The 21394-nt window shown below is 37.0% G+C and overlaps 4 protein-coding genes across 8 annotated transcripts; 1 reads left to right on the forward strand and 3 right to left on the reverse strand.

Annotated features, from left to right (window-relative positions):
- Nucleotides 1–96: 96 nt before the first annotated feature.
- Nucleotides 97–5824, reverse strand: LOC118433906. The gene is made up of 6 exons (XM_035846394.1): nucleotides 5590–5824; nucleotides 5339–5517; nucleotides 4897–5233; nucleotides 3974–4080; nucleotides 2601–2904; nucleotides 97–449 (listed from the first exon to the last, which is right to left on the reverse strand). The coding sequence occupies exons 1-6, from the start codon at nucleotides 5795–5797 to the stop codon at nucleotides 397–399; spliced, it is 1188 nt and encodes a 395-aa protein (XP_035702287.1). The 5' UTR covers nucleotides 5798–5824; the 3' UTR covers nucleotides 97–396.
- On the forward strand, nucleotides 450–2773 carry LOC110843298 (alpha-(1,3)-fucosyltransferase C). The gene is made up of 9 exons (XM_022089262.2): nucleotides 450–887; nucleotides 949–1307; nucleotides 1382–1461; nucleotides 1584–1676; nucleotides 1751–1809; nucleotides 1895–2031; nucleotides 2139–2284; nucleotides 2401–2548; nucleotides 2636–2773. The coding sequence occupies exons 1-8, from the start codon at nucleotides 554–556 to the stop codon at nucleotides 2534–2536; spliced, it is 1344 nt and encodes a 447-aa protein (XP_021944954.1). The 5' UTR covers nucleotides 450–553; the 3' UTR covers nucleotides 2537–2548; nucleotides 2636–2773.
- A 285-nt stretch (nucleotides 5825–6109) lies between the features above and the next one.
- On the reverse strand, nucleotides 6110–9208 carry LOC118433907 (tubulin polyglutamylase complex subunit 2-like). The gene is made up of 5 exons (XM_035846395.1): nucleotides 9032–9208; nucleotides 8496–8947; nucleotides 8140–8405; nucleotides 8020–8041; nucleotides 6110–6446 (listed from the first exon to the last, which is right to left on the reverse strand). The coding sequence occupies exons 1-5, from the start codon at nucleotides 9174–9176 to the stop codon at nucleotides 6210–6212; spliced, it is 1122 nt and encodes a 373-aa protein (XP_035702288.1). The 5' UTR covers nucleotides 9177–9208; the 3' UTR covers nucleotides 6110–6209.
- Nucleotides 9209–10414: 1206 nt separating this feature from the next.
- LOC110843309 (homeobox protein orthopedia) lies at nucleotides 10415–21156 on the reverse strand. 5 transcript variants are annotated; one of them, XR_004833662.1, is made up of 8 exons: nucleotides 20521–21152; nucleotides 19475–19572; nucleotides 19170–19307; nucleotides 18906–18977; nucleotides 13923–14118; nucleotides 13272–13442; nucleotides 12879–13009; nucleotides 10415–12541 (listed from the first exon to the last, which is right to left on the reverse strand). XR_004833662.1 is itself a non-coding variant. In XM_035846396.1 (8 exons), the coding sequence occupies exons 1-7, from the start codon at nucleotides 20549–20551 to the stop codon at nucleotides 12948–12950; spliced, it is 768 nt and encodes a 255-aa protein (XP_035702289.1). In that variant the 5' UTR covers nucleotides 20552–21154; the 3' UTR covers nucleotides 10415–12541; nucleotides 12929–12947. The 5 variants fall into 5 exon arrangements, 3 of the variants coding, with proteins under 3 accessions (XP_035702289.1, XP_035702290.1, XP_035702291.1); XR_004833663.1 differs by having other exon boundaries at nucleotides 19475–19560; nucleotides 20521–21151; XM_035846396.1 differs by having other exon boundaries at nucleotides 12929–13009; nucleotides 20521–21154.
- Nucleotides 21157–21394: the final 238 nt, after the last annotated feature.

Below are 21394 nucleotides of genomic sequence, written 5' to 3' on the forward strand. Positions count from 1 at the left end.
TGGTCCAATGATGCGATTGATCCTTTATATGATACAGCTATATAAATATTCAGTTGAGTTGAGACAATGTCAATGTCCCGAGTTTAAGTGCAGCAAAGTCATTGAATTGCATGCATACTTTAATTTCATCCTCCTTATGCCTAATCTATTTGCATGTACATACATACATATGTGCGTTTTTTAAAACAATTTGCAAAGTCTTATGCCAAAAATAATTAGACAAAAATCCATCACAAGAAAAGTGGTTGTCCATTGTTAAAAATAGTTCTTGACAATGGGCACGACAGCTTGTCAGCTGAATAATGAATTTGTAAAGAATACACCGGAAACCCCCTGGTTTTTGTCTTTTAGTAGAAAATTGCAACCGTTTCAGGATCTGGGCACGCTAGGCTGGCTTTAATAGCCAAATTTAACTGCAATTTCCCGTTCAGTTGTTGTCAAGAGTGCACCTGTGAAAGAAGATTGTTGGTGATTTGACTGAGTACGATTTTCTATTAAAGCAAGAATTTTTCAAACTCGGAATTTTAAACAAAATAGATTTTCATAATGCACTATGGGCTATTTTGGGGTAGGAAATGCCTCTAAATCTAAAAGTGCCAGGAAACCGATTGTAAAAAAGCTGTACATAACTGTAGCTATTTTAATTATATTCAACTTGATATTTTTCTACAATCCATTAAAATCCAGGGACATTAGCATTTCCGATAATTCAGACGATAATGAATATGAAGATAGCAATTTTCCAATCGAGCTATCCAAAAACTCTCTCCAACTGATCCAGTACCCTGCAGGGACACACCCTGTGTACAGAAAATGGAACAGTAATATAAATCTGAACAACAGACCAAAAAAAATTTTGATATGGAATGCATACTGGGAATCCACAGGTATGCATACGGAATAACATTTGTAAGTGTGAATTTAGTGCTTATTTTTATTTTGTTATAGCCATGTGGCACAAAATATTTTACGAAATCGTATACAAACAATGTCCTCAGTCTAACTGCGTCATGACTGTCGATAAGAACGAGTTGGATCATGCAGACGCAGTTCTTTTCCATTTAATTGACATTGCAAAAGAAAATTACACGTTTCCTGCTAATCGAAATCCAGATCAAGTATGGATTGGAATGACATACGAGCCACCCTACATTCTTAAATTCAGCAACCTCAACTTTACCAGGCTGAATGGAATATTCAATCGAACAATGAGCTACCGATCTGATTCCGATGTTGTCGTACGCCACGGAACCTACGTCAAAGTTGTCGGAGATATCCAAGCATATCCAAACTATATGTCGGACTGGGTTAGCTTTGAATTCTGCTATTTTCTGATATCTACATAATATTCTAACCACACCAAAAAATATGCGTTAAACAGATTGGTTCCCATAAAGTATCACCAGAGAAAAACTATGCGGAGGGGAAACGACGTCTCATTTCTTGGTTTGCCAGCTCCAGGTAGGTTCGTCTACTAATGCCAGAATAATGCTTGAAAATGTTTTTATTATTTGTTGGCAAATGTGTGATTATTCAACATTTTTGTTCTATTATTATTAAAAAAAATTGTAACCCTTTTCTAGAGGATGCAAAAGTCAGAGTCGGCGTGAGAAGTATGTCAAGGAATTGCAGTCTTACATTCCCGTCGATATTTTTGGAGCTTGTGGTCCCTTCAAGTACTAATTTGTGAAATCTTAAATACTAAACACCATATTTTGTAGCAAAATCAATTTATTTCCCAACACTGCAGGTGTGGAACACAAAAAACCATGAGAAACCCGTATAAAGTGGAACATGATGATTGCTATCGTAAGTACATAGCTGATTTTGTTTATTCAAATGAGCTATACAGCTTAAGGACACATTTCAACGAGTTTGCTATTTTCTGTTGCAGTTCTTGTGAGTGTCGCCTACAAATTTGTCTTGGCAGCGGAAAACTCGGTGTGCGAAGACTATGTCACTGAAAAATTATACAACCATTTGAAGCTTAATGTAGTCCCAGTTGTGTACGGGGGTGCAGATTACAATAAGGTACATAAACATATGACATAAGTCACCTTCAGAATACATAGTCTAAAACGTAGGTTACACTCGCATGTAAGTAAAAAAAATTCTAAATATGCTGCTATTTTACTTAGTATGCTCCACCAAACTCTTTTATCGATGCTTCAAAATTTTCGCCAAAAGAATTGGGAGAATATTTACTACTTCTGGATAAGAATGATACCCTGTACAATCAATATTTTGAGTGGAAGCAAAATTATTACATTGCTTCACATGACGGGTAAGTCAATGCTTAACAAAATAGTAACTCTAAACGAAGGGTAATCTAATGCGTACGTTTAACTTTGATTTTAAAAGTACACATTTAATCATTTTCAATTAAAAATATTCTTCTAGCGTTCCCCTGGCGTGCGACTTGTGTGAGCAGTTACACAATCCAAATTGGCTTTTAGAGAGGAAAGTCTATGAACACTTTGATGAGTGGCTGGAAAGTGGATGCCGCAAAGGATGGTATGCACAACCTTCGCAATAATCTACCCAGAAGGTAATTAAACTGCAAACATGCAAAAATGAAACTAAACCAAGGTGTTGCTTACGAGACGAAATGACATTTTGACTTGGAATTTTGCAGTTGAAGGCCACTTGAACAACAACAGTATCATAGGCTGCAAAACTAAGGTACTGGACGTGAAGGGGCAGTGGATCAACCCAGTGGAGCAACGGGATTTCACTCCCTTCGTGGTACACCAACAATTCTCCGTTCTTCCTGTCCAACTTTATCAAAAATCCTCGAAACTGTTGATCTGACATGATGTCCGGAGTCTTTGCTTGAACCATATTTGCACCCCATTTTGATCTCCGAATTTCCGATACGGTATTAGCGTATGATCCAAGCACAATCTAGTAATACAAAAGGTAAAAATGTGAAAAGAGTCACTGAAAGTTTTTAAGCTTTAGGATCCTGGAACGAAGATTCAAACAGGGATTATTCAGGTTATCGCTGCGAATATTTGGTACAAAAGATACGAGCTACTAGAAAATGTTCATTTTATACATAACAGTTTAAGTTTGCAAATACAAAAAGTAAAAAAAATATATATACAAGTGAAAGTCTTTTTTAGCCCGAACCAAGGCTTATGTAATTGTCATGTCCGTCTGTCTGTCTGTCTGTCTGTCTGTCTGTCTGTCTGTCCGTCTGTCTTTCGATAACTCTCGAACGAGTTGACCGATTGACTTGAAATTTTTACCATATGCATATTGGACAAAGTTAGGAAACGAGTTCGAAGATGGGTGACATTGGTCCAGTGGTTGACCGGTGGGGGTCATCGGAGTGGGTGGGGTATTATGCACCAAAATTTCAAAATCGTCATAGAAAGCTCAAATTTGGTATAAAGGTTGCTAATGGCTCCTAATGAAAGAATATGAAGTGAAATTGGAAAATTTGTCAGCCGGAGGTACCCGAGGGGCTGACCCATACCGATTTTTCAAAATCATCCAATCGAGCTGAAATTTGGTATAGAGGCTGCTAATGGCCCGTAATGGAAGAATATGAAGTGAAATTGGTAAAATTTTCATCTAGAGGGACCCTATGGGGTGACCCCAACGATTTTCAGAAATTAACATACAAAGCTGAAATTTGGACCAGAGATCCATACTACTTTTTCACGAAATAACATGAAGTTAAATATGAACAAAAATTAACCAGGGGGCTATAGAGACGACCTCCACTAGGAAGTAGTCAAGGGAAGAGATAGTAAATATTTTTAGAATTTGGAGCCTAGTAATACGAAGGATTGATGGAAGAATTAGTACAAAATAGTAGCACATAATTTCATAGAAAACTACTGACAAACATGGGTTTACTAATAATTCCTGGTTCGGGCTAAGCAAAGCTGTACTGATAGGTTTTACTTATTGTGTATGTAATAAAATTAACAATTACAAATTACCAAGTCAAAATTACACTTACCAAATAGAGTGGATCTGCCTCAGCTGCATTTTCTGATAGTGCGATATGTCCATCCGACACACCTTTTAATCTGACGAGGAACTCCACTACCTCACCGACCTCAGAACCTTGTGACACGTCATCAATATTATGGAACTTTTTGAAAGAGGATCCAGTTACAGTTTCTTTTTGGCAATCGGCAAAAAATATTTCTCTTTATGCATGCGTATAACATAATTAAATTGTGCTTGTGATTAAGCCACTTACTTTCACTTGCAAGATTGGCAACACTCAAGGAGTTGTTGCTGATGAATGGTGATATTGATGTTGATTTTACCACATAAATTATTGTATAGAATAAAAACGAGTGTTTCTTCCATTCCATGTTAAAGCTTGTTGGCAAACCAATTTTGTATAATTTTTCGCATGTGTACCATTAAAAATTTCAAATCTGAATTCTTTCTCTGTCGATGCGAATTTATTGTGTTTTATCACTTATGCAACCGGAATTAGTATATCGTTTCGGCGTCAAGTCGAGTTTAAGAGTATTTATGCATATCTTGTCCTGTGATGTTGATGTTCGTCAACTCGTCAAACAAACTTTGTTTATGAATTTTGTAACCCGATCTATGAACATTACAAAATTCGAGCTGTCGTCTGTGGCTAAATGTTTATATTAGAGTTGTGCAGAATGGAATCTCAGGATTCATCAAATAACACAAACGCAGAAAAAAATTCTTGATGCTTATCGCTATCATCCAGACCATTCTCTAATTGCATTCTCTACGGTTACGTGACATACTTAGCAAGTGGATTACGTAGAATGCCAATCTTAGGAGAATATATAGAACAACATGACTCAAGTTCTACACAATATTGTCAAATTCTGTTGAAGCCATTATTATTTATAAGCATAAGCAGAAATATCTATGTGGCAATCATACTGGTTTTTCGTTGACCGGACATGTCGTCGGCATCATTCAGTGGTAAACTGGAGTAAGCATCTTTCGCTTTGCAGTTGAAGGCAACTTGAACGACACGATTATCCCACGTGGAAAAAGCAAAATACTTGATCATCAATGGATTTGGGTCGTCCAAGTGAAGCAGCGGAATGTCACTTCCTTCCGGAAACACATCTATTCCTCCAGTTCTTGGGTTGTACCGAACAAGGAATCCGCGGTACTGATGTTCCGACAAAATTCCTGGCGTGTTTGTTTTGTGCTCTAAGATATGCCCACGACGGATTTCAGAAACCTTGTTGTTGTACGCCCCCAAGCTTATCTGTTGTGTATATATGGGCACTTATGTAGAAATCATTCTTATAAATGTTTTATGTATTATTGTAACTTTATGCAAATATTATATTTATGCAAAGTAATGTCATACCACATAACTTGATACACTCCGAGGGTTGTCAGTGGTATTGTTTGCTGTGAGAGCAATATGACCATCTGCAATACCCATGAATCTGACGAGCAGCTCAATAACCCCGTTTCGATTAAACCAATTTTCTACTGGGTAAAATGTCCGAAACTCTTTCGAGCTCACAGTTTCAAGTTGACAGGCTGTAATGGCAGAATTATGTGTGACGTTTAATTATGCGCTAATGTGTAAAAGCTTGGAAAGCTTCTTCTTACTCTCATGAGTAAAGTTAGCGGCTCCATTTTCCTTTTCACTAGTGATGTTGGCGTCCGGCAATTCACAAAAACAATTGCTGGCAAAAAGTGAAATAATGATGAGCAATGACTTTATTCGTTCTATTTTTAACATTTTGTGTGGTGGAACTTTTAAAATTGTAGAATAAAACTTTTGTAAAATATAATTAATCCTCAAAATTGTCTTCATCTTCGTTCTACACGAACTAATCGTTGTCTCGCACTGGATAAAGCTACCACATATTGATAGATAATTGCAATCAGGAAGGATACAAAGCTGATTTTTTATTTCTACATTAACTAAAGTAAAGGGTTTATCTAGTGATGAGTTTCGTAGTATGCAGAACGCATGCTTGGCATGTGTGCTACGTACTTACTCATATATTTACAAGCACGGAAGTTCATGTCTAGAAACAAAGGCTTAAAATTATGATTGCAATGAACTATGTACATATATACATGCATTACGCATGCGAATATTTGTAGATTACGCCATATCAAATTCGTACAAAGTTCCGTTTATTTGTTGCTAAATATTATTTGATGGTTCTACTATTTGGTAGTGGACGCATAGTGCTCATCCTCGTCCTCGTTTATGGTATTCAAACACCTTCAACTTTGTCTCTCTTTTTTCGCCTAAACATAACGCTGGATAATACATTTGGAGTTGGATTGGGAGTTGCAGCTTCCGACGGTACATCCGATGACCACAAGTCTGAAGATGTGTTGATTTTTAAAGGCTTCAGCGGGGTCAAAAGGTGGGGAACAATTATCCAAAAAAGTTGTTCTGCCCAAGAAGATAAGCCATAAGGAGTAAATCTGTACTGCCATTGAGGTACCTAAGACAAAGACAAAACCTGATAAAGGAATTACAGCTTCTATCTTATTTACAAGCAATTAACCGTACACTTATCTCTTCGTCTGTACTGAAAATACTGCATTTTATCTCATACTTATTTGCCCACGTACAAATCTGAGTGAGGCAACATGAGACAGAGATGAATGCATAATTATGCATATCTTGCAGGAAAATACTCAAACTAATAGCTCATTCAATCATTCAATAGTTTTGATATTTCCATCCTTCATACTTTTAAGTTTGTCTTCTATTTATACTAGTTGGATTTTTTAATGTCTTTCTGAACTGGGTAAAAACATAGTATTCTATTTCTTGACAATAAAACATTTATCAAATTCAATTATTTTTTCAAAACAATAAAACACCCCAATTAGACGAGTAAATGTTATTATAAAGACGCTACACATAGGCATTAGAAGGTCATAAAGGAGGCTTCACTATTTATGGGCATCGAACAAATAAGAATTGGGTAGTTGTCATCATATCGTCAAATTCTATCGTAGGACAAAAGGACGAATTCATAGGAAAAATTAGAGTTTTAATTAATTATGACGATGTCAAGCTCAAGCGATTTTTTTCAGTGCTAGAAAATGACCGTTTACAGCCGGGTAAATTGGGTCGCATTTAATGGCGACCCTAAGTGACTGAATGGGATACCCTAAAAACTAAACCCTACATTAGACTGAATGGCCTTCCCTAACAGGTCGAAAATAATAGCTAATAACTGAATACTGAATCTCGACCCTAAAATTATGATAGTTAAAAATCATTTATTTACATCATTTTTAAGGGAATTACATCTCGATTATCATTTATTAAAACCATTTCTTAGAATTAGTTCATAAATTAATACAAAATTAGTCAACAACAAGGGCTCGCTTGCATTTCTTTGGGCGCCCTGGTCTACGTTTTGACCCAAGGGGTACATTTTTGCAAGTATCCGAGATATTAATATCTCTACGAAATGTGTGCTATTTCGATTAAATGGTCAATGAAATACATACTCAACCCTTTTTCTCGCCAATTTTGCCTTCTTAGAAGGAACATGTTCTTTAGAAGATGACTCCGAATCGGAACTATACTGGCTTAGGGTTTCGAATTTACTCATATTTTAGTATTTTCTACTTTGACAATTTGTTGGAATAAAGTTAAGTGGCTGCGAACTTGCCAAGGAGTATAAGTTGTACGAACTTTTCCTTGCTACGTATCGTACCCATGTACATATAATTTAATTACGAAATGGGCATAGTTTGATTCTTTTCGTTGTCTTTGGATATGAACTATAGTTAGTTAAAATATATTGAGAAATTAGAATAAAGTTTAAGATAAATAAGGATGGTTATTGGCAAGTTAGGGAAGGCCATTCAGTCCACCGTAGGGTTTAGTTTTTAGGGTATCCTATTCAGTCATTTAGGGTCACCATTAATATGTGCCCTTTACAGCCTGCAGGTAGTTAAAAACATTGCATTGGTAACAAAACGGTTATAGTGGTAGTGAGACACATCCTTAGCATAAACAAGCATGCAGTTAAATACATGTCTCAATTTTCTCACCCCCAAGTGAAAAAGTAGCATCCTGCATAAATGTAGAAATAAATTAGTTCCAGGTCCATTTTGAACACATTTTGACTTGATACTTGACATTAATGATTACGATAGCAGCTGGTTACCCACCGATAGTAATGGGAGAAAGTGGGAGCCAAATAGTGCCACGTCAAAGAATTATCCAAAAACCAAATTTCAACGTTAGGCTCAACCTGTTGTGAAGGCTCTGTGACGGAGCGAGGGGAGTTTGGGGGGAGAAGGATGGTTTTATTACGAGCGGCTGGGTAGATAAGACAGACCCAGCCATACTTGCTTTGGTCAAGGATAAATGCTTTATCGTTCGGAGCAAGAAACAATCCAACCTCTTTCTGCGATTTGGATTGAGAATTGGCCTCCTACATACATTTAAAATGTGGTTTATAAATCCAAATAAAAAACAAAAATACTTTAAATGATGTTTGACTGTTAATTGTAATTTTGTGTACCATTGTTTGACGCAGTTCGGAAAAATATATCGAAAACTTGTTATTTATATCCCCAATTTCTTCAGAATTTCCTCCTGGATTAATCTTTCTGTGGGGCACTTCAAGTTGTGAAAAATTTCCAGATAGCTTTAATTTTCCATTGGATCTTTTGATATCAAAAAATTTGTTTGTAGTGTTTCCGCTCATTCGGCGTCCATCACCACCAGCGTCGACGGGGTCGAGACTTTCCAGTGCCACGAGTTGGTTGATTGGGTTTATGTTCATTTCACCAATTTTAAGATTGTCTCCAGCATGCTCCAAACTCCAGGTCAATTTAAATCCATTTGTAGAGAGGTAATAATCCTTGAGGTCTGTGGGTAACACCCCGTGTTTCCTTTCCCATCCACTAATCGTGGGTTTCTCTGTTGGTTTTCGAATTGTAAGGTTTATGTCTTTGATCATCCGATTTTTCTCTGCAATTTACAGATTTTTATTTCTATGAATTTTAGAGCCCAAGCATAATAATGAATGAATAATATGTGGGAAAGAAAGATTACGTAATTTATCTTCAATTCCTAGAGTAAGATGTTTATGATATGTTTGTTCTTCTTGACTGAACTGAATAGCTGGAGTAATTCGGCTACTACCCTGTTTTGCCTCTGTCAAAGGATTAGGTAATTCCGGCTCTCCTTCATCCCCCATTTTATTAAATATGTGTAAAGGTGTGTTTTAGAAATTGCCGAAACACTTTTCTTTCAAAAATCTCGACAGGGTGTGCATATGCCAGTTTATTAAATCAATACTTCCATAAAACCCTCCCAATCAGTGATTTTCTGTGTATAGCTTCACTACGATGGATAAATGCCTATGTATTTGTGCGCATGTCAACATTATTATGACATGTAGTTACACATTAAGAGGGTTTTATTCTTTACATATATGTGTTCCCAATTACATAGACATGCAATTACTCGACCTTATAACTGTGAATCCAGGAAACAATAATTTAGAATATGAATTTATAGATGTACATATTTTGCTATTAACATGATGAGCGATGATGAGCTACTGGATATGGTCAGGGTTACAAAACTTGACATGATAGTTGATTGCTCCAGTAGCCACCTTTCGATTACATTTAGGACAATTGATTACTTCTGGAAGAACTTGAATGTTTTCCACTTCTGATTCTTCCTTCTTGGCATGTGCATAGTTTTTTGGATCTGTCTTCTTATGGACATCCAACAAACCAACGCCACCAGCACCACGATTGTACGATGAGCCACCCACCTCCTTCTTCCAGTCTTTGTCGTCAAATTGGAGCATCACGAGTTCATCAGGGTTATCATTATTGGCGTGGTCGTCCTTCAGCCCCATTTCTCCTTTCACACTGCTGCCCATCTTTGTGGGAACTTCCTTCTCGTGACGAACTGCATCGGGAATGAGGTGCTGGGCATCTTCAGCATGGTCGTCATCGATGAAGTCGGAAGAGGACTCTTGAGTTATCACCTTATGCCTGTAAGACAGGTCGATGGCGTTGAATCTTTTTGTGATATCGGACATATTTGCATTCAAATCATCGTCATCTGACTTGGCCTTTTGCACCACGTTGTCGTCACTTGACCCCGATGCAGATGGGTTGGCGTTCAATGCCTCGGCCAGGTTCATAGTTTCCGATGTTTTGTCCTGTTGTAATCCGTACAAATTATAAAAATTTCGAAATTGAACCTAGAATTATTAATTACCGGTGCTGCCATGTTTTTGGAAATGAAATTGTCCACAAAGTTCACAGTAGACGATCAAAAAGTACTATTTGCTCTATGCGATTGGTTTATGGAAAAGTTGATTGGATAACTTGCATATTTTGACTTGCCTAGAAAAATCATTTTGTTTGCAACATATTTCCAACTAATGACAGTAAAATACTTCTGTGGAAACTATTCAGATTTAAACGCTGATGTACTTTATTTCTAATTTGTGATATAACTGTTATCAAGAACCACACAAATTAAATCTACAGATTCACGATTGCTTGACTTTAAGTATCTAGGTAACGTTAGTCTCCCTTAACGGTTGCAACAAATGGTCGAGTTACAAATAAAAAATTCATTTTAAAATCGTTGGTTCAAAAAGGGCGTTTGAGTCTCCAACTACTTTGACCCTTAATAACTTTTGAATCGGCAGACATAGAGACTTAATTCTTGAGGATGAAATCATCGTAATTTTTAGCTTGATTTTTTAAGCTAAAAATCTCGAGGGTATTATTTCGAAAATTAAACTTGAAATCTCCAGTGAGCCCGAGTCAGACTCGGTGGTTGTCGGTTAAACCAACCATTTTCCATGAAATTGTAATGTACCAAATGCATTTAAACTTGTGGAGTGACATATTTTTGAAAAATCTGTATGGATCAAGCCCTACGGTCTCACCCGTTCTGAAAATTTCAGCTCAATCGGTTCAGCCATTTTGGCTATCGTGTTCCGGAAGGACATGATTGATGGTTCCATAAGAACTGACTTAGGCTAAAAAGACAACAATTTTGCAGAGCCTTGTAAGATGGCATTATTCTGAGAGCAGGACTCGTAATGAACGATGTGCATATAATTTTGTGATTTATTTTTGGTATATAAACCATTACAAAACACGAACTTAATAAACTCGGAAAATTTTTCCTATTTTAATTTATATTGCTACGATTAGTTTTACGACAGTTATCGCAAGACGGACAGACGGACATAACGGGTACATAAGCCCTGATTCAGGCTAAAAACCTATATTTAGTTAAAATTTTCACCAATGCATAATATGTATGCACGTGCATAATACACATTGTATATTTGACAAAAAACAGGCGTAAAGTGCATTAGTAAAATGCATTTGGTACAATAAAATTCTGCAAAATGGTCGGTTTGACCGATAACAGCGAGCTTGACTCGGGCTGCACACTGGAGATTTCAAGTTCAAACTTCGAAATAGTACCCTCGAGATTTTTAGCTTAAAAAATCAAGCTAAAAATTACGATGATTTCATCTTTAAGAATTAAGTCTCTGTGTCTTCCCATTCAAAAGTTATTAAACGTCAAAGAGTTGTTTTTTTCGACCATCGAGAAGAAACAACTATTTTTAAAATTAATTATTTTATTTGTAACTCGATCATTTGTCGCAACCGTTAAGGGTAACTAGGCACTAAAAGTCAAGCAATCGTGCTACAGATTGTATATATGTATATTCTACTGGATGGTAGTGTACATAATAGTAATAAGTAATTATGACTTACATGTATTTGTTACATACGATTAAATTACTCCCAATGTTAAAATTGTATAAGAAATTCTACAGATTCTTTTTTACGCACAATCTCAATGTAACAACAACATTTAATACTCAAAAATTATATTAACAAGATATTTTGCTTCTTTAAATATGTTACAACTTTTAAAATTTTAATTTGGAGCATCTTCTATGAAAACAGTTGGAACTAAAACATTACATAAGCTGGCAGCAAGAAAGTAATTAAACATGACAAATTCTTGCCTGCATTATGACCGGAGCATATTTGTATCGCAAGCAGGTAGCAATTTAATCGGTTGCTGTGTTGGAGGTAGTCAGTAGGATATTCAATTAATTAGGAAATAATTTGATTAATTTTAGAATTCCTTCTTGACTCGACAAGGTACGTCCATTGAGGCTTTGTCCGCCCTAATCCGCAACTCAAACTATTTCCTTACTGCATAATTTGTGACAACGATTTAATCCACCTTGCAAAATCTCGCAACATAAGATAAATTGGGAGTTTTTGGAGCTTTGCATATAAACAATCAAATTTTCAATATTTTCAAGCTGGGCCTGTTTGCAATTAATTGCATGAATGGTTTCTTTATCGAGCCTTAATATACGTAACAACGAATTTATGTACACCAAAATTTACACCACTTATTTGTTTTACAATTATAAAATATTTATAGCTTAATTGTACATAAGGTAAATAAATTATATTAATTGGTAAATCTAGCAATGATTGGAATCTCGGGGTGAACTCAGATGATCATGGCTTCCGTATAATACTGGATCTGAAAGTACAAATTTAATTGTTTAATAATGCATGAATATGTATGTACACATGGGTTTCTGTAATCCCAGTATGAAAAATTTGTGTACGGTACGATTACAAAACGACATTCTTGCAATATTATCATCACACCTTTAGAATTAATTTTCCATATGAAGACGACTTGTTAATAATAGCATGCAATAAATAATACAATGTGCTTGGACAGTGGTACGTGTGATTTACTCATTTAACGCAACGAACAAAAAAGTGAAATGAACTTGAACCAAAAATATACATTTTTTAAGAAACGGAAGACACGACACATTTCATACTTAACGCTTCAATTGATTACTCACGTGTATATTGTTTGTTGCGTCATAAGACAGTAGTATGAGTATGTACATACTTAGATAATAGAGCAGCATCTAAAAGGACGTGTGGCTACCGTGGTGGTGACTATGAAGGTTCATTGGGAAATTAGATCCATCTAAACCAGCACAATGAATTTACAATATTACTCTTTGTCACATACAAAGCATACGCAATCCAACGAGTAAAGTGCTCTCGTATGGGGCAAGGTGAGCTATGGTAATAAGAAGGCACACACACGATCCCAATCTGACAAGTAATTAGCCAAGGACATGAACATCTGACTCTGGTCTTTTGTGGTTATTGCATGCAATGAATGAGCTTATCATGAGCCCCAAGGGGGCGAAGGATAAGGAGAAGAAGACGCGTTGGTTGGTTACCTAATGAGTTCAGACCGTAGTGAGATGAAGCATACATTGAGGGTCCTCCCGACGTCTGCACCGAGTGATGGGAGATGGGGAGTCCAGAATTCAATCCCGATGATTGATGTTGCAGTTGCCCGAATCCACCCATTGACACACCTGCTTGACTCAACTGTCCTGCCAGACCAACTGTGGACCAGGAGTAATCAAACCAATCAGCATGAATGGCTGATCAATCAGAACTTTCAGATTTCAATTTTTACCACTAGTTTCACCCACAAACCAATAACCATACAAAATGTATGCTAATTCGCTATACATGATCAATACAAATATATTTACATATAGATTATATCATGCATATCAAACTTGTTGGTGGCAGATTCTACAAAATCTAATTGTGTTATACGCAGTCAGTATGTAGTAAGACGAATTAGTAGGAATCATCATCAAACTCTTTAAGTTAATGTAAAGCCAGGCTGTTGGCCATTAAAGTTCTTAAGTAAAATTATGATGGGTAGCGTACTTTTAATCACTGTAATTATTTCATGAAGGAAATAAATCAGCTTCAAAGTGCGTAATCATTGCATCAATGAATATATCCGATTTTTCGACGTAAAAAATGTGTGGATATCAACAAGGGGGAGGTAAAGAAGGTGCATAACTCACCGGCAGCTGCATTCATGGAAGCCACGCTCCACCGGGCATCACCACCACCGAACATCCCGGCCGGAGAGCAGAGTCCATCGGACACGGAGCCGAAAGGTGGGAGACCGTGCGATGGGAGAAGGGCCCCCGGCGTCCTGAAGACGTTCGTCGTCTTCTTGCGTTTCTTCCACTTGGCGCGACGATTTTGAAACCATACCTAACAAAACACACAAGATAAGTACTTCAGTCCGCAGATTGGGACATTCCTCAAACTGATACTCATCCATTTGGATTAGATATATATTTACATATGTGGATTTACATATGCATATACATTTGCATTTACATATGCATATGAGAATTACTATTTTCAAGCCGGTTTGGTAATTCCAACCGACTTTTCTATGGATCATGAATCCTGTAAGATTGATATTGATGAAGTGAGATTGCAAGTGAGATTGCAATTGTGGTCTCGCACCAAGACATTGAATTTGGAAATTGAACATATGTATGCGGATCTACATCATTATATATAAAATAATGTTGGGAAATGTACTGAGGACACGATCCGAAGTGAATCTGCTTCTCTCATAAAAGGGAAATCAACCTAATTTTATGACCTTTTATATGATTTTTTGGCTTAGCGGTTGGTTAACTCAGCCCATATTGTGAATAATAATGTCACCAACTAACCAACGAGCGAGGGTATCTGACAAAGCTAACCAACTGTTATACAAAGCTGGTTTTGGGGTGCCACACCGCAATGACTGGCTTCCTCCTACAATAATGGCCATATAAACACATCATCTTTTCACCACAAATTGCTTTGCTTAAGTCCTTGCTGAAAATATTAGTTTGCAAGATTAGCTTCCCTTACTTTTATTACCACGAGGAATACACTTGCCGTTGCACAGTAAGTAGGGAGCACAAAAGCGAATTTCTTTTTTAAAGCATACTACAAAATTCATCACTACGAGTTGAATCTGAATCTAATCATGATGGTTCCATGTATATGCCACCGGCTAAAGTGAGAATATTCAAGTATTCAATTCATTCAAGTCGACGTGATTCATTGTGGGTTACGGTTAATTAATGCAGTCTCAGTATTTAGCCTTAACATTTAATTTGCAAATTACGCGCATAATCTCAGTTAATTGGTTTATCCTTCCAAATGCTACAATTTGCAGCGATGTGACATATATATTATCTCAACTGTTCCTTCAACAATTTGGGCAGGACATGAAATGTACACTTCTTCCATTAATGCAACATCAAGTGCAGTGCAGGCAGAGTGCACCGCAATTGCCAAGCCGCTGAATGCAACTACTTGTTTTAATGAGAGTAGGAATGCCTTCTGTGGTGGTGGTATGGATATTTTGCTCTAAAGGGATATGGGCATGAAGAAGCCGCACAAACGAGCATTAGATTAGTGGTGTTGGGGGATCAGAAAGTCACCAGGAGATTTTCAATAATTAAAGACTTTTCTAGCTTTTAGGTTCCTCAGGCCCCATTCTTCCCACTGAATAAATTATTACACCATCAACACCAGAAACAGTCCAACTTTTGCCGGAGAAAATCTGAATCCGAGAGAGAAACGCCATTAGCCTCTCCCTTCTCGCTTGCCTCCGTCGGGAATTCGCTTACCACGCCGAGCTGAAGAACTGAACCAGTCTCTCCATCGACTGCAACAAAGTACAATGTGATGCAATATATACACAGTAAACACATTATCTCGGAAGAATAAGGGTACATTCGTGATGCTGGTGGTTCGAGAGAGAAAACGCATTTTTGCGTGCATTAAATCCCAAATGAATGACATGACAGCAAATACATACATAAGCTGGATAGCTTTTGTGCCACCAGCGCCGAGAAAAAGTTTCCTTGTGTTGGTTGAATAATAAATATCCCATGAATATCGGATTAAAACTTGGATTTATGCAGAACTAATTCAAATTCTCAATCATGAATGAAAGCAGTTGAGATTTCAAGCTCAATCTGCCACTTATGCATAAATACGTTATGGTTAGTTATGATGAGTTTTTATAATATGTTAAATATGGAATTTTACGTGTACTCATAAGCTGAATAAAAGACCACAAACTAAATAGCTAACTAAATAAGTTACTGCATTTTATCAATTGAATTCACAGAAAGGAGTTGGAAAATACTTGTGGAATAAAACACCGGAAAAGGTAATAAAATGATGCTATTTTCAACAGGTTTCCTGTAAAAAATGAAAAGGTCCAATTGAATCTTATTCCACAGAAATGACAGTTTGTCTACCACCGACATACGTAAACTTTTCTTGCTCGCATCTAAAATTCAGAAGCTGTACCAAGCATTCGGAATTTTTGTGTGAGTAGCAGGAAAGAAAGGGTTAGTTGCTGGGATGAGGCAAAAGGGGTGAGATGTGAGGTTGGATGTTGAATTCCGTGGTTATAAAACAAAGTAGAGGTGGACTGACTATGTAATCTCATCTCAAAGAATGGAAATCTTGAAAAATATTTTAACACAATTATACGAAAAATTTTACCGCAGTTTTGTTATACTTCAAGGGAACCTTAAGTACTGTCACATCCTTCAGATAGGACGTCCTATATAGCATATATATAGGCCTATATACATACCTATATGGCATAATGGGGGGACCCCATAGGGTCCCTCATATATCCAATTTTCTTCCAGTTTTCCAGAAGGCTTAAAATTTCGAACTAGGTATGGAAAGTTATTTTGTGAATAGGTGAAAAGCTGACGATACAAGTTTCCAAAATTGTTTGCAACTTGGAAAAATTATTATGGCCAACAATTTTGAAAAATACATAAAATAGACTGGCATGGGTCATTATATCTTTTTCATGAAAAATTGTGAGTTTCACTTTTTGAAAATTTTCGCCCATTTTGTTGTAATAAGAGAAACATTATTGTTTGAAAACTTTTTTTTACAATGCTTACATAAAAGAAGTTTAACATTTAAATTTAGTTTAAATTTTAAAAAACGACGAAATTCAAATTTAGAAAATTTTGCAGATTTTCGCTATTTGAATCAAATTGGCCCATGATTGCATGGTTTGTTTGCATATTGGTGATCAGTATGAAATTGCGGACAGGTACATTTATAATTTATAAACTTCGTTTCATTATTCCGAAGGTTGTTATCTATGTTAAAAGCACTGGAAAAATTGCACGTTTTGGTGCAGCTTTAATATTTCCCGAAAACATGATTTTTCACCGTATGTCCTTGTGACAAAGTGTTAGTTACATACACTAAATTATCTATCAATTAAGACCATCCTGAAGGAAATCGAGATGTGACAGTACTTAAGGTTCCCTTGTTAATATGCGTGTAAGTACACATGTACATTGTGATCATAAGCCATATTTTTTGTATATTTAATTGTGAATTAGATTTTAAGACTCACATTAATGAAATTTCGATTAATGGCAGCTTCTTCAAATGAAGAGATGCACGTTATCTCTAGAGGGACTGAATTACACGTAGCTCACAGAATATTGTCAAAATTATTCTCATTGTTCTGAAATCTGAAATGCCGCATGAAACACTCATGCATATATTTCTAGAAATGCTTGACAGTACAAAACGTCTTTTGAGCCTCTATTTGCGCCGTAGTAGTCAAAAATACAATATTCATACATGTGTCATTCATCAAAGTATATCGTATGATCGTGTTATGTTTAGCTTCTGAGTGAGAAATCCTATTGTTTTGTATATAATGCGATATTTTATTAATAAACCATGAGTACAAACACCTTTTATAATATTTTTTTCCTACAGCCAACAGAAACGGCAGTAATGCCATTCGACCATTCGATTTCAGAGATTCTTTTGATGGTTCCTTCGTATGTTCCTTGGCTGGTTGTGCCACCAAGAAGGATTGCGCAGCGTTTTGTGTAAATAAATGAAACAAGGGGTTGTGAGCGTCAGTTCAGCTTTGAGAGGTAATAAAGGCTCAACTCAACGATGCTTTGATGCATGGTCGCATCAAATGCTTCAAATGAAATCTCTCAGAGGAGTCATTTCGTCTGTTAGTTTGGGCAGGTGGGTTTCTCACACTTGCTGCAGCCTTACACTGACTGGGACAGACCGTAATCCAACAGCATCGTATACATTATCAAACATCTTTGGAAAAGGTGTGACTTTCTTCATTATTTTGTAGCCACATTAAGTGCTCTAATCCTGTTCTAGCAGTCAATGCTACATTACATGTAATGTATTGACGAATTACTCAATAAAAAGTGGTAAGACTTTAATTTTTTGGAATTTCAGAAAATAAAGTCCCGAGTTGATTATTTTATTGGCATTGTATTGTCTCAAACAACGTACAGTTTCATATTGCATAAATTGACTGGATGACATAATTTAACCTATTTATACATATGTAAATTTATCGTCTCATCTACGATCTCGAACTAATTTGCCACGTGAAAATCATCCCAGATTCCCTTGAATTAGTCATTTTTGAAGCGCTTATTTTTTAGTCTCCATTTTATGTAGGCACTGCGTGTGCTGTCCACAACAAAGACAAAAATCTATGTAATGTGCAGAGGACTGGTCAGCTATTGAGTTTGAACAGCACTTGGCATTTGGTGAAGACGAGGAGTACGAGTGAAGAGTTGTTAATTTGATGAAATGGTCGAAGAGTAAGCAAAGTCTGCTAAAGGTCACTCTCGTCTGAGCCACTGAGTTACGCATCTTCCAATTTACATCTATTAGACCCATGCACGGCACTAATTGATCCCCAGCTACTACCTCCAAGTCTCAGCTGTTCCACAGTCAAACAAAAAGATTTACCATGAAAAATTCCTCCCCAACAACCTGCAGCTACTTATCTACAACTACCAGCCTTTAAGACAGCTTACATATTTCTACCTGATGTGGTTACTGAACAAGATACAGCCCGAAAACATGTTTGTAACGTACCAAACATAAATTTACTATTAATATGATATATAATTGCAAATATTTAAGCTTATAAATTTACTAACCTGAACTCTGGATTCCGTGAGTCCAATTCGCATCGCTATCTCCTCTCTCATGAAGATATCTGGATAATGAGTCTCCATATAAAAAGAAGAAGGATTGTGAGTCTTTAAAGTGTAATTAATAAGATATTTAGGCATCAGAATTCAAATCTGCAAACTATCTTGCGGAGAAATGGTAAATTCAACGCAAAAACTTAATTTAGATGGGTAGATGCAAGATTGAATGTATGTATGCAGTAGATATTCAAGGAATGGTAAGATATAAACCTTGGAAAAGCATCGTTCCAACTCGTTTAGCTGTGCAGGGGTAAAGCGAGTGCGATGGCGTTTTTGTTTCTGCGGCTTGTCGCTGTCGGACGAAACGGGTGTCGAAGTCCCGGTCCCTAGTCCCCCAGTATTCCCAAGCTGCAACAAATGGACCAAATAATGTCATAAATCGACTCCATTGACTTTACCCTATAAATCTCTCCACAAACTTTCACCAGGATTTGTTTCGTTGGAATATGCCATTTATCTACGTACAAGAGTACTTTCATGCATTTATTATTTGCAAAACAGCGCAGTGTTCATACCTGAAGTCCCTGTCCGGAAGCAAGAGATGTTGAAATGGACAGTTGTCGGGAATCGTTCATGTTGCAAAGACCAGTGTTCCCATGACCTGTATATTGAACTGCATTGTATTTAAATATCATAGCTCTTGTTAGATAATAATGGGTTGATAATTAGTGAAACTTGATAGGCTAATAATATGCAAATTGAAATAATAATGAAAGTCATATTTATAATTTCACAAAGCTAAAGTTTAGTTTTTTATAGGAAAGTTGAGACTAAAAATGGTGATAATTGTCTAAACTAGATAACTAATTGTACTCAGAACCAAAGCTACCCCCAAGTTGCACATTAATTACTACAATTGCCACTAACTACCACTAACCACGCCTCACCTTTTGCATTCCTTGTTGGAAGGTGAAGGTCATGTGCATAGTAATAAAGTGGTAACAACCATGAACCATTACAAAAATCTTGATCCAATTCAAAGTTATTAAATAAAACATAGCAATTTTCTACATTGTCCTCCAAATATTAAATACGTATCTCCAGACATTGTTGTAGCTAAAAAAAAACCTAGAGGCTCACACGTCCAAATTGTTTGATAGCCTTTGTCTACGGTGACTGAATTGGCTGGAGACTAGACTTGTGGAGACGGAAGTGGCTTTGCTTTAATAAATAGAATTTGATCTCATTTGTCTTATAAGACCTAACTCATTGCTCTCAATTTACTTTTGATTGGGCTTGTTTGTCTCTGGTAATGCGCACCACCTTCTCCGACTACATGCATAGCGTCCTCTTTCTTGGGCAGTATACCCGTCTCTCCCGTAACATCTTATCTTTCCCTTTCATCTCGGCCCACTTGGCTATAACCGAAGGAAATCTAATTTGTTAAATCCTTCGTTCAGTCCTCACACTCACTCCGACCAAGACTCCTTTCGTGTGAAAATCAATTGAAAAAATGCCAATTTGCAACCATATTAAATGCAAAGTGCCAATAAATGAATGCATGCATACATACTTTCACTTTATGAAAAAATATGCAGATCGGGTATATAATTTTTCTTACCCCCTCCACCGGATCCGATGTTGTTCAACATCGCCAGTAATTCCAGTTTGCCCCTTTGAAGTCTTATCCCAACTTTTCTTAGCTTCCAATTAATTAGTAATTCGTATTGATTTATTAAATTACAACTGATTAGATTAATATTTGCAATAAATCTGCCTCCAATTTGGGGAAAGTTCTTAATTAACGACCAACCAATTAACGAGTCAAACGACACATTCACTTGCTCCGTGTGTGATTTGGTATGATTAAATAAATTGACGTGTTGTGTTTGGCGAGCGGACTAGACTGAGACGAGGTCTCACTTTCCTTCTGGGCCGGAGAAAGCAGTGGAGAGAGTGCTGGCAGAGGAGTATGCAATCAAGCTGGAATTGAGCGAGAGTGAAGCCTCGAGATTGAATTTATTTGCTTGATTTGAGCTGATTGTTCTCCCAACCAGCGTAAAACATGGAGAAGTGAGACTTTTGGTGCCCGAGGAGGAAAATCGTTTGTGCATCTCCCATCTCTCTTTGTGTAGCGTGGTGGTTGTGGTGTTTGGGCAATAGCGGAGGAGATGATGGTGATGTGATGATGATTCAAGAAGATTTTTAGGGATTCTTCTCTCGTGTACAGCCAGAGATACGGCGAGAGAGAGGTAAAAGAGAGAGAGAGATAAAGCGTGGGGAGATATCAAATGAAAAGCTTGGGATTTGGTTAGGGATGTCATTTGAGGAGGGCGAGGGAGGCGTGAAAGTCGGTGTGCCCATGTGGGCGGTGTTCAAATGGCCAAACGAATCAATTCGCTCTCTCCCGACCCAACCACTGCCAAACTCCACGCTCGCTCTTTTCTCCCTCCTCGCCCATCGCGCTTTCTCCTGCTCCTGCTGCTCCTGCTGCT

Source organism: Folsomia candida, unplaced genomic scaffold (assembly GCF_002217175.1).
Source record: "Folsomia candida strain VU population unplaced genomic scaffold, ASM221717v1 Fcan01_Sc001, whole genome shotgun sequence".
In the NCBI taxonomy this organism is placed as follows: Eukaryota; Metazoa; Arthropoda; class Collembola; order Entomobryomorpha; family Isotomidae; genus Folsomia; species Folsomia candida.

Bases quoted from the DNA above. Each gene is read 5' to 3' on its own strand.
- LOC110843298 (XM_022089262.2), top strand. From the start codon at position 554: ATGGGCTATTTTGGGGTAGGAAATGCCTCTAAATCTAAAAGTGCCAGG. The intron at 888-948 runs GTATGCATACGG...ATTTTGTTATAG, and splicing joins TGCATACTGGGAATCCACAG to CCATGTGGCACAAAATATTT. The intron at 2,285-2,400 runs GTAAGTCAATGC...ATATTCTTCTAG, and splicing joins TACATTGCTTCACATGACGG to CGTTCCCCTGGCGTGCGACT.
- LOC118433906 (XM_035846394.1), bottom strand. From the start codon at position 5,797: ATGAAGACAATTTTGAGGATTAATTATATTTTACAAAAGTTTTATTCT. The intron at 2,905-3,973 runs GTAAGTGTAATT...TTGTATTACTAG, and splicing joins AGGCAGATCCACTCTATTTG to ATTGTGCTTGGATCATACGC. The intron at 450-2,600 runs GTAAGCAACACC...CTTCTTTCACAG, and splicing joins TCAAAATGTCATTTCGTCTC to GTGCACTCTTGACAACAACT.
- LOC118433907 (XM_035846395.1), bottom strand. From the start codon at position 9,176: ATGGGGGATGAAGGAGAGCCGGAATTACCTAATCCTTTGACAGAGGCA. The intron at 8,406-8,495 runs GTACACAAAATT...AAATGTATGTAG, and splicing joins CCGAACTGCGTCAAACAATG to GAGGCCAATTCTCAATCCAA. The intron at 8,042-8,139 runs GTGGGTAACCAG...ACATTTATGCAG, and splicing joins ACTTTCTCCCATTACTATCG to GATGCTACTTTTTCACTTGG.
- LOC110843309 (XM_035846397.1), bottom strand. From the start codon at position 20,551: ATGTTGAACAACATCGGATCCGGTGGAGGGG. The intron at 19,573-20,520 runs GTAAGAAAAATT...AATACAATGCAG, and splicing joins CATCGGATCCGGTGGAGGGG to TTCAATATACAGGTCATGGG. The intron at 14,119-18,905 runs GTTAGTAAATTT...GTGTTTTGTTAG, and splicing joins TCACGGAATCCAGAGTTCAG to GTATGGTTTCAAAATCGTCG.